Below are 12,383 nucleotides of genomic sequence, written 5' to 3'. Positions count from 1 at the left end.
ATTTTGTAGGGAGGGCAACAAGGAAGAAGCTGGGAGACAAGTGAGGCAGTTACAGAAGTCTGGGGAACAGTTGGGATTTGAGTGTGGGTTGCTTCAGGGATGTAGGTAACAGCCTGGCCAGAAAGAGAGGTAACTGGGATAGCCCTGGTAAGCAGAGAGAGAGATTTACAATAGAAAAATAGACTGATTTGAGTGAAAAGCTGAAAATCTTTTGTCTAATGGAACAGTGGAGAGGGCACAAAGACAAAACACCAAGACACCTGCTAATGAACACGGCCAGCTGGCATCCCCTTCACCTCTCCTCCCCCTCCCCCTTTCTTGCTCTCAGTTATCTCTGTGGAGGTTTCACTTGCATAACTCATCCTTACCTGACTGACAGTCCGGGCCAAAACGATTTTCATCTCGGCAATTCTGGCAGGCAAAACCACTGTATTGCTCCTAGAAGAGGCCCAAAGTGTCCCAGATGTTATTTTTCTGTATCATTGAATTGTTCCACACATTATTACATATTACAGTTCAAAGTCTCTCCCCACTTCTGAGTTTCAGTGACAGCAGAAGCAATACAGTGAAGAAAACGGATCTGTTCAGTGCTCTGGTAGTATTAACCAACCCCCACAGCAAAGAGGACGACGGTGTAAGCTGACACACAGAGGGCATGCAAAACACCAGCAAAACTCTGGTGGGCTTTGAGGAAACGATGTTCTGATCACAAACTGACAGGAAAGTACCATCTGGCTCCTGCTATCTCTCTGATAAAGGAATCTGAAACTCACTAATGACAATGGGACTTTTCACATTGACTTTACAGGGCTTGGGGACCTTCAGCATACTTTTTTTTTGATACGAGGTGTCTGAATTAAATCAGAAATCAACTTTTCTCAAAAAAGAGCCCAAGAGGCAGGATTTTAGCTCACAGTGCTATTAATTAAATATCCTGTAAAAACATACGGTTCATAAGAGCAAGTTCCAAGTCTGACACTTATCCATTAAACTAAAAATTTTACAAACACTGATCTACGCAATTCAAAGGTGCTGGAATTGTTTATGCTTTTGTTGTACTATGTCTGGTGCTGTAAAGAAAAAACATCAACATCTGAATCTCTATCTGGTCTCTCCTGCTTTTCCTGAGAGGGAGGATCTGCGTGCCAAGGGGTAGGATCAATTCCTTCGGGAAGTGTAACATGCGAGCCTGGAAAAGGTGCAGTTCATTAAGAGGCAAGTATCTCAGGGCTTTATTTCACTCATTATTTCAACTGATCAGAAGGTTAAATTCATTCAATTCTTTCTTCATTTCTTCCTAGAGATCCTTCCCAACACCAAACCCTCACCCACAGTGTCTTATGCTATTGCACACCACACCAACCCTCCAGGAAAACCACAGACACTGATGCTGGAAAGAAAGAAGCTGCTAATGACCTTGCAGGCCGAAGGGCAGCCTTCATCCAAAGCATCTGCAGAAATACTCTCTCTGACAAAGTACATCACCCTCAGAATAAATCATGCACTAACCTTGCAGATGCAAGTCCCATTTTGCTGTATACCATCCAAGCATGTCCCATGGCCATTGCATGGATTTTGAGAACCACCTGGACACTCTAGAAGGCAAGAGACAGGCCAGACAAGATAGACTAAACAACCAGCAGTGTATCCCCCTGTCCATCTCCTCCTCCCCTGGGCATTCCGGCTGTGCAAAAGCAATGGCCTCTCGACCAGCAAAGTCCCTGTCTGTTTATCCAATACACCTAACACTGGCTCAGCTGATGAATATGGCCAGGAGGGGAACCAAGGACCAATTTGACTACTAGTTCAAACCAGACTGTTATTAAAGGTCTAAGGAAAAGTTTTGCTGGGTATTACTAACTAAACTTCAGCAAAGGCACTGAAACATGTTTTGAGGTTGAGCCACTGCCGCTAGCATCAGTAAAAGGTGGTATCAAACCCCTGATGGCAGTTCTGAAACCCAGGACAGACGGGAGCCTGCTCTGCAAAGATACTGAGCATTTTCAGCACTCCCTGACTTCATGAAGAGCAGGAAGTGCGCTCAGGAAAATATGGTCCACACATCTTCGGTGTGGGGTACCTCCAATTTCTGGGGACTTCAGGCATGTGATTCCTCTGAAGAAGCCAGTTGCTTATTCAAACCACTTTGTGTGAGAACTGGCTCAAACAATCTCCCTTTATCTGCAGGACTGGAGTGTCTTTCCATATTCCAGCAATCAGTTAATCATATGAGAAGTGTTTATCTTAATACCTCTTGCTTCTGAGACAGGACAAACCAAATTCTCATTACTTGGCATTAACCTAAGTAGGAGCTTTGGGATGGTTATTTTCACCTTGGGTTGGAATTGCTAAGTATTTTCTGTGGCTGAATGGCTGACAAACTCCAGACTATAGAGAAGCACATGTGGCACATGCACTGCAGACTAGAGGGACATCAGAAAGAAGTATCTTCCTCTTCCTTCGGAAACTTTTTTAAAGAGGAACAAAAACATCCCTTTCCAAAAGCTTATTTTTAAAGAAGAGACAAAAGGAAGTTCCATCAAAGGAGGTTATGCTATGTGTTAAATGTAAGAGGATTCAACTCATTCGAAGTGAAGAGATTTCCTCCTCATGATACTGTGAACAGCCCAGACAGATAACAGAGACCTTCTGAGTGTCCAAGGAACAATGAAAATTAGTCACCTCAATGCATATGTAATGTGTCCTATTAAAACTTCTTTGAATTATTCAACAGCTAGAGAGTGTGGCAAAAGATGAAAAACTTACCATGACACTCCGTACCCCAGAATCCTGGACAGCACTTTTTCTCCTCAATTTCCTTCTTACACATGTGATAGCATCCTGGCTGGGAAATAGTATTTTCTCCTAACTTGACAGTGTATCTTAAAAAGAACAATCCAAGATTCATGATTACAACATGAACATATCACACGCCTGTTGGAGGGTTTCTAAGCAATCCCATTGCAGTGCACTGAACTCTGAGTGGCAGGAAGGGCACTCACTCTCTCTGCCGTGTAGGCACACAAGCATTTGCACTTGGGTTGTGGCTTCTCTAAGGATGCCCATTGATTTGACTCTCAAGACCTGAATACAAGAAATCTGCCAGGGACTGGATATGAGACAGAATCTTGGGTAGTCTGAGAGCATCAGGACAGAAATCTTGGATGCTGGAGTGTTCAACAGCATAGAAACAAAGTTAGGATCTCCAGGGTGACTTGACATTGGACTTCACACCTAAAATAACCTTGAAAGAACAAAATCTTCTTGCAGGACTTGTCCCTTTCTGTCTGACACTGAAGATTCCAGATTGGGATGCTGGAAATTTGGATTTAAAAGCTGTGTTATTCAGATTCTCTATTCAATCTTGGACAAGTCCCTTAAACTCCCAAAATAAACATCTTTTCAACCCTTCGTGCATCACCTCTACAAACAGGGTAAGCCTGTGGTGGCAATGCCTCTTGTTTTGCATGTATGCAGCGGAGAACTATTCTTGGGTCTGTCCAACAACCTCCACAAGAGCAGAGAACACTCAGAAAATCTGCGTACACTCACATTATTCTTACACTTCATTTTATTTTTAGCACAACATCCTTCCCAAAAGGAACTTGGAAACTGTCTCAATAGCACTGCTGCTTTGGCTTCATTCTGACTCCTAAGTGTGTCTGTGCAAAAAACTGCTACAAACTGCAAAACTGCTACAGCTATTTTTAAAGTATTTCGACAGAATAGCGGATCACAGCAAACGGTAGACAATGGAGCTATATATTAACAGTTAACATTCACTACTGAATAGATACACAAACAATAATCTATAGAGTTTCATTTTTTAAAAACTTCCTGGTAAATTCAGTTTTCTTTCACCCTTTTCCTATTAGAGCCAAATTCAACAGAATAAGAGCAAGGAACACATGAACAAGCGATTGTCATAAAGTGAACTAGGAAGGTAAAAAGTTCAGAGGATTATTGCTGGAAGCTGAGAGGATATACAAGGAGAACTATCATTATATTATTTTCCTAATAATCCACTACGGAATTCTGGGTCTGAAACAGCTTTCCATACTAGACAGACTGCTGTTAAGTTGCTACAGCAGGATTAGCAAACTCAGGTTGTTTATGGCAAGTTGTTTCATGTCATTTGTTCTGTGTGTATAGAACCTTACGTCCAGCAAAAAGTCTGTGGGATTTGCAAGGAGACAAACACACGATAATAGGGGACATAAATCCATTTTTATGCATCTGAAAAACAAAACTCCTTGGATCTTTAGAGCTCAGAAAATATGTGTGTTCCCCTGAAGGTGTGTGTACTACTCCTCAAATAGCAGGGCTGCACCAAAACCTTAACATGGTTAGAAAATAGGCCTTACCTGCAACCCGTCACTCCTATTCCATGGGTGATCCTTAACCAACCTCTGGGACACAGCAGTCTGAGTGCTGCAGCACAATGAGTACATGCTGTATTCAAGGTAAACATTGTCTTGATATCACATCGCATGGATTTTAACTTAAAAAGAAAAAACAGAATGAAAATAAGCCCAGAATTAAATTGTTACCCTAGCCATTCATCCTACCAAGCTTTAACATCTCGATCAACTTTGCACCATTCATTAGATAGCACTGGGGAGGGCAGTGACCAGTGCGGCTGCTGGGAGGTTACACCACACACTCCTATGGGCTGAACCATCACATCATGCTGCTCCACCCGGATCTCAGCTAGAAGGCAACAGGGCAGATCACAGCTATCGTGTATTTTTCCCCTAGGCCTCACAGCAAAAATCTGAACTGTTTCTAAACTAACTGTCCACTGTTGATTTAAGCTGATCTTTTACAAACATGTGGTAGTGGTACGAGAGGACAAGCCCTAATTTAATAATCCTTGCCAAGAGACACTGAATGCAGTACAGCGTTTCTCTTTTGATATGATCCAGTTCACTGGTGGTTTCATTGCTGTTCCACAGGTCTGAAGAACCAAATGTGCTGGTACAGTCTATTTCCCAGAGCTCAGGAGCTGCTCACACAAATATTTCTCATGGCAATTGTCTTCGAAAAGGTGCCAGAGGATGGATTAAAAGGAAAGGTGCTCTGCACCTCTCTGACCACCTGGGTAGCCCTTGATGTTTTGACTCTAAGTGAGGACTCCATAAACACTGGCAAGATCATCAGGTAGATTTGGATAATTCAAACGGTTAGTGATAAATTCAGCACGAGTCCTTCCACCCAACCAGAGTAACTTTAGGGGTTCAGGTTTCTTCATAGGACTTTTCTGTACCTCTGCACCCACCAACTCTGCTTCTCCAAACGAAACAAGGCCAAAGCAGATGAAAAAAGTATGTCCTCAGAGTGAATAATCAGTGTCACATGCCAGCTTGTCACTGAAGCTCACGATTTTACCCCAGAAGCGTTTCCTTTGATTTCTAAACTCCTGGAGTCAAGCGACTGCATGGAAACCTCATAGCTCCTTTTCAAAAAAGACAATGTTTACCACTGATGATGGCAGAGAAAAGGTAGGAAACATGACCTGTGTTTGCCCCAAAAGGTCACTGGCTGGAAAAAAATCACATAGCTCGCATCACCATGCCTCTACAGGCACTGTGTTTTCTAAAAATAAAAACATTAGATCAAATTTTGAGAGGAGGCCTTGATCTGTTTTTTAAGCAAAATCCTGAACAATGCTGTTAATGCAGCAGCTCTCCTGTGCCCAGAACTCCTTTTCTTGGATTCCCATCAGCAATCTCAGCTTTACTTCCTGTGAACTTAAGCCCAAATACATACCTCAAGGCAAGGGAGGAAGCCCATGGCTTCTCATCGGTTATCAACAGCTCCTGAATGCCCTCCCAGATGATAGCCAGAAGGCCGTGTCAGGAAAACCTCCTGAGAGATAACCTTCAAGTCCCAGGTCCACAGGGACATCTTCCTGGAAGGGTTTCCTGACTCACACCCACACTGCCTCTGCTGGAAGTTGCTGAGCTTTTTCTCATCTTCATGGATCCATGTTCTGCAGCTATCCATGCAAGAGTGATGCACAATGAAGGAAGTGTTTTCTGTGTCTGTGGCTGCCCTTCACATGGATATTATTTTCTAGTTGTGTATCTAGGGCTTTCCTTACCATACAGTAATCTCCACTTCCTTTGGTGGTGGAATCCCCAAGGAACCTGTTATGTCAAGGACTCCCTTGCATTATAAACAGCTCGAAACCAATTTGAGATCCACCAAATCCACCTATCTACATTTCATCTAGCAGGTCAGAGATCAGTTTTGCTGTTCCTTACATTTCCACTCGCACAGAGTGTGAGTGCAGCCAGAGAAGGCTTCCCCTTTTTTGTGAAGCAAAGACAGAGAAGCCAGCCAGAATGGATGGATAAACGAGGTGCCACCTCCAGAGTACTGTGTTACAAACGACCAGCAGTCCCATTGATGGGGTTGGGAAGAAGACCATTCAACTAGCTGATTCAAGTACAAATTAGGACTCCAGATTAAAGCTGGGGTTTTGAAAGAAGCCAGCTGAAGCACAGCACACGGTTCTGACACAATGGTACATCTCCTGCCTTTCTAGTCCCTTCAAATCCCAGCTTTAACCTTCACTGAGACAGACAAAGGAAGGGGACAAACCACTAGATAAAAACTCTTCAATCTTCTATTTCATCTTTACTTCCAGGTATCAGCAGTTGGCTGTCAGACACATTTGGGCCATTAAATGTGTTCTCTGTCATGGCATGGAGGGACACCATTATTCACACACTATTCTATTGTCATTCTCTTTCCTTCATCAGTGTGGCTCCACTTCTAAATGGAGATGGACATTAGGAGAAGGGAAGGCTGTCACTCCTTCCTGTTAGCATCTTTACTTGCAGGCCTCTAAGACAAGACAATTATTGGGGATTTCCCCCCCCACCCTACCTTCCCAGGACACTTCATGTGCTTTAGGCAGCTTTCCAGAATGATCTTCCCCTTTTTATAAGGAAATAAGCTTGTGTCAGCAGCAGTGGACAGGAGGAAAGAGGAAGAAAACAGCTGTGTGGAAAATAATAAAAAAAATATTTCCTTTCTTATTTGAGTGACAGAACTGATGAAGTAGTCATTTTCTCGAGTGTTTTGCTTCTTAGGAAAGCAGAAGGGTGAATTAAGGCGCATAAATGCAACAGTTTGGACATTCAAATTTTAGAGAGGATGAAAGACAGACAACAGTTTGAGTCAGAGGTGGCTGGGGCACAGCCTCATGAAAAACAATGAAGCACTGCTCCCTTGGGTTCATCTGGGACTGCCGTTTCTAAGTTTGAAGACAGTGGAGAGGATGCAGTGAGAGGGAGTGTCTGCTCCCGTGATGCAGCAATGCTGCCTGGTGGGCCGAGAGCCCATGAAGTGTGTGGTGGCTATGCCAGGGAAAGGGAGTGAAAACAGTCACCGTTCTGATCAGGTGATGTTGTGAGCCTGGGCTGTATCACACTGTGGGTACAAAGTGACAGAAAAGGAAGACTGGTGCACTCAACAGTTCCAAAATTAAAGGCAGAAGACATCTAGCTGTAGCTGAAAGAATGGACAGAGGCATGCTGCCCCCTCTGAGCTCTGTCTTGCCAGAGCTGGACTGTGCTCTCTCTCTGCACTCAAAGGCGTGCATGTGCACGAGCAGCCCTCTGTGCTTTGCAGAGACACATCCGAGCTTTAGGATGCTGCAGATCCTTCCCTCCTCTCCCTCTGACACAGATGTTCCATACTTCTCAAAGGGCTCATGGTTTTCCCATTCCACCTTGAGAGAATAAGCTGTGGAGTTTTTTTTAAAGGCTAGTTTCATTGCCCTCATTTTCACCCTTTATATTTTCCTCCCAAACCATAATACACATCCTTCTGCATGGCAAAATCTCAAGGAAGAAAGAAAAACACATTTGGACGTCAGTGTTCGGCTCCAACAATCCTGGGAGCCAGTTCTGGGAACAGTCATTATCTAATGAATCACCAAGTTTCCAGTGTATTTGCCCTTTATGAAACAGAGCTGTTAACACATGCTTGAGTCATTATACTCATGTATGTCCCCCAAAAGTTCTCAATAACACTTTAGCTGAACAGACCATTGACTCCTGGACACACAAACGCTTTGCACTTGTCCAAGCAAGAGACTTTTCAGCACGAGGATGAACAATCAAGCTCAGAGATCACATAACACAAGGTCTACTGTTGGTAGCCCTGGGTGTTTCTCAGCTGCAGAGCACTGGAGGCACGGAGACACAGAGAGCACTCCCCTCATTTCCCACCTGCCTCCATTCCTCCTCAGGCACATCCTGGGACTGGCCTCCTCCCAGCAGAAAACTTTCCTGGTTGTCCTCTTCCCTGCATCTTCCCCAGTCCACACCAAGACATATAAAAAAACCAAATCAAGCTAAGAGATTTGCTGCTGTGTTCGAGCCATCGAATCAGAGCCCTGAGATATCCCTGGAAAATAGTTAGCACAAAAACTCTCTCTTCTCTTGTGATGGCCCCTGCAAGGCTCCTGCTAGCCTGTGGAGGTCTCTTGTGGAATCACAGCACTTCTACTGCAATCAGATCCAATGGTCACCCTAAACTATCAGAGAAGATTTCATTAGACCCTTGTTTTTCCTTACCTCTCTTTAAAACCTTTAAAGTGTTTCTTCTCTTTCTCCAAAAAGAGGAAACCTTTTGGGGAAAAAACTCTAAAAGGGAGTTATTTTTCCTGGATTAAGTAATTCAGAGGTAATTCAAAACATTTCACTTCTCTGTGAGTGGGTACTCGTTACCTGATTTTAGCTGTTTCATGCTAAGCCAGACACCTCAGTGATCATAGAAAGCAACAGAGCGTCTCAAACTGAAGAGACCTAAATTTCCACTGACACCAGCTGAAGACATGAGCCCGTGCCTCTGAACACTCTACTATAATGGAACCCCTCTGCCTGGAACCCATGCCATCAGACAAGCAAAAACCACCAGCAGAGACACTTCCTTATGTTCGTGCTCAAGTCACCTTAATGATCCTACAAGCCTAAAGGTTCATGAGGTTATCACCTAATTTGTATGTTTTTCAGTCATTTATGGCCCTTTTATGAAAGGGTCTATACAAAAGCTTCCACCCAAAGTTCTGACACTGAAGCATCTTTTCAGTGCACTGGCTTTTGGTAAATTAAGTCTTTCAGACTTTCCTTAGGACAGGTCTGTCCCCTCCGCACAAGGCCCCTATTTGTAATTCAAGACAAGACAACACTTCCATTGCTCAGATGCCCAGGGAATAAGACTTCCAAATGCCCCAACACAGCTCTCAACTTCGTAGACCATCCCTCCAACAGCAAGACACAAGAAGGGCAATGGCAGGAGTCATCACAGCACAAATGAGCGTGAATTCTAGCCTACAGAAAATGGGATTCCTCATGATGGAGCCTAGAGAAGAGATCTACACAGGCATCGTATATTCTTCTAGAAGCTGCTGCTAAACACAAGAATGAAGATAAAGGAATAAAAAGAAAATCGACAAAACTGAAGCAAAATTGAAACAAAATGTAAAGTATCTTACAGTCCTCACTAGGGAGCTGCTGGGAAATGTACTTGAAACAAAGGTATTTACCCTGTTGCAAAGCAACAATTTGATGAGATTTTAGTTTATTTCTTCAATAAAATTCTCCTGGGAAACTTACGGACCTGTCCTGCCAGATGCTAAGCTTCCATCACCTGTACTGAAAACAGTGAGAGACGATGAGAATATTCCTTCATATTGCTATTTTCATGTTCAATGCTGAACATAAATATAAATCTAATCTGATCTAAAACTCAAGCAGCAACTTTCAATCTTATTTTTAATTCCTCTGTTTAGACTACACACATGCCCACACATATGCAGCGAAGATACCTTACGGACCTAAAGTTCAAATATGGATGTTATTCTACACCTAACTAAATACAAATGAAAAAAGGAGTTTTGGGGAGAACTATTTCATAACATGCAATTGTCCAAATACGAAGAACCATTCAATGAACATTTAAACGAAAACTCACAGACTTACCTTCTGACCCTGGCAGTCAGCTGTGGGAGTGAAGCACGCTGCTAAGAAGAAAAACAGCAACCCAGGAGGATGCATTTTCATGCTTTTACAGGCAGGACCCTTTCCACAAAAGGGGTGGCGATAGAGGCTGCAATTTCTGTAAGGTAAGACCGCCTACTAAGAATCAGATCCAAGACAAACCAGAGGTTAAAAGTAAACAGGGAGAGAGCATTTTCACACTGTGGTCTTTGGCTGCAAAGCCTTCAGAAGCAGATCTGCTACTTCCAGCATTACGTCTGAATCAATACCACCTTTTTCTTTCTTTCTATTCTTTTTTAAAATGCACAAGCAGAACCCCTTAGTAAAGGGTTTACTCAAAACAGGAACATCTACGGATTTCCTCCTACATATCAGTTCAAAACAGAAGGAAGGAAATCCTCAGTTTTCAACTAATTGGAATGAAAAGAGGTTAACTGTATGCTTAACTGAAGGCATATCCAATGGGCAAACTTAAATACCACAGATTCATGAAGGGTAAGTTAATTTCCTTCTACCACGGCTGCTAGTATGTCCACAACGCCTCGAACAGAACCACCGCTGAAGTATGCAAGAACAAAGCAACGCCAGGGATGTGCTGTGCTTCAGGGCAATAATGTAAGCATGTTGTTGTCAGTCAGTCCAGCGCTTTGGGTAGACTTTGATATTTATTTAAAATATTTGAGTTTCTCAGCACGAAAAGCATCACATTTTGCAGGCGCTATGGCAGCAAGGGCAAAACACATCATTTTCCAAACACTCTGCTAACAGCTCTATAAATCCAAGGAGCACTTCCGTAGCACTCAGAATAGGAAAGTCCCAGAATGGGATTAAAAAGAATACATGCTAGCCTGAGGTGTGGTCTGCAATTTAGTTTCTCCTTTTGAACAGCACAAACAACCAAGAATTGATCGACAAATTTTACATAGACTTTGTCTCCCCATGCCGCCAAGAGAACCCTTAGACTGTACTGAGCAAAAAGGAGGACTGTTTCCGTTCATAACAAATCCTCATGAGCAACGAGGGATCTTTTAATTTTTGAACCATTAACAGTACAATGAAGGTGCCTAAATGAAACCAGGATAGGAAGCTGTTTTTGTGTTTACATAACCAAGAGCATTAATATTTTTTTGTCCCCTGCATACACGCAAAGATACACATGCTAACAGATAAAGTGTATAAGACCTGTTGTACTTACTAGTGTCGTTAATTGTGCTTTATCTCTTCCTCCATCCTACAGAGACAGCCAGCATGATGAACAGCCAGCACCATTATATATCCTGCACTAAGAGGAAGCAGATAAGGCACACAACCATCCACTGCAACACATGGAAGAAGTACCAGCCCACAGCTCAGTCTGACGACTCAGCCCACTCGTCCTGTTACAGGACTCCTGCAGCCCTGGGACCATCGCTGCCCAAGCAATGGCCACTCTGACAAGGCCAGAGAGATCACACAGCTCTTGAAACCATTTGGTACCCTGCAGATCTGTGAAATGAGGCAGAGGCAACAGAGCTCGTACCAGTTCTGGTGGGATGGCAAAGTTGCAGATGGGCAGTGGGAACATTCTTGCAGAGGGAGACACTAATGTGGAACCTGTGCAATGCTTTCTTTACCTGCAGTCAGGTACTAGACCCATTAGGCACACACAGATAAAACAGAAGAATGATGACTGCTTGTTGATGGGTTTTTCCAAGAGCTGGCTATAGGACATAGGGATTAAGTTGCTAGTGCCTGCATCCACAGACAGCTGATAAGCTTTTAAGGTGAAAATAGCTTACTCTGAGGCATTTGAAGAGGCATGGGCATCTTTCAATGAATCTTCAGACTATTTTCTAAATGGCTCAACACTGAAAATTGCACATGGGGAAAAAAAGGACAGACAAAGACTGACTCTAAGGCTTTCCACTGCTGCTTATCAACATTGTATCTGACCTACTGCAAAGGAAGGGAGAAAGGCTAAGTGAAATTCCTGTTTGAATTAAATAAATCAGATTCACAGCAACATCAAAAGGTTCACAGCCAGTTTCCTTATTTGACCATACCTCACTGAAAGGCAAGTAATACAACAGCAACACACAGGCTAAAAACACAAACAATGAGGAGTGCCACTGCACACCAGCAGAGGATAAAACAAAAAATCAAAGGTTATCTGTCATCAGATGCTGCTTTCTGATCAAGTGGCATAGGCAGCATGTTTCAGCCACTGTGTATGGACTGCTCTGAAAGAATGAAAACTTCCTTTGCTGATCACTGCTGCTGGATCTGGAACACCAGAACCTGCATCAACTTTGGATCTGTGTGATGCTGGGAATTAGTAAGAAGGTGAAGCACCAACAACCTCCAAATTAATGGGTGGCCAAGAGCCAC

At 43.2% G+C, this 12,383-nt stretch overlaps 1 protein-coding gene across 1 annotated transcript in view; it reads right to left on the bottom strand.

Annotated features, from left to right (window-relative positions):
• Positions 1-2,882, bottom strand: part of STAB1 (stabilin 1) — a gene marked incomplete at both ends in the record, with an annotated part of 36,176 nt that extends 33,294 nt beyond the window's left edge. The window contains 3 exons of the mRNA XM_010142142.1: positions 369-438; positions 1,510-1,595; positions 2,767-2,882. Of these exons, the coding sequence (XP_010140444.1) occupies positions 369-438; positions 1,510-1,595; positions 2,767-2,882 (272 nt within the window). The remainder of the gene's footprint in view (positions 1-368; positions 439-1,509; positions 1,596-2,766) is intronic.
• Between the last annotated feature and the right edge of the window lie 9,501 nt (positions 2,883-12,383).

The sequence above is a fragment of the Buceros rhinoceros genome, unplaced genomic scaffold, assembly GCF_000710305.1.
Source record: "Buceros rhinoceros silvestris isolate BGI_N320 unplaced genomic scaffold, ASM71030v1 scaffold37048, whole genome shotgun sequence".
NCBI lineage: Eukaryota > Metazoa > Chordata > Aves > Bucerotiformes > Bucerotidae > Buceros > Buceros rhinoceros.
The sequence above is the reverse complement of the archived record's forward strand: the minus strand, read 5'-3'. Positions and strand labels throughout refer to the sequence as shown.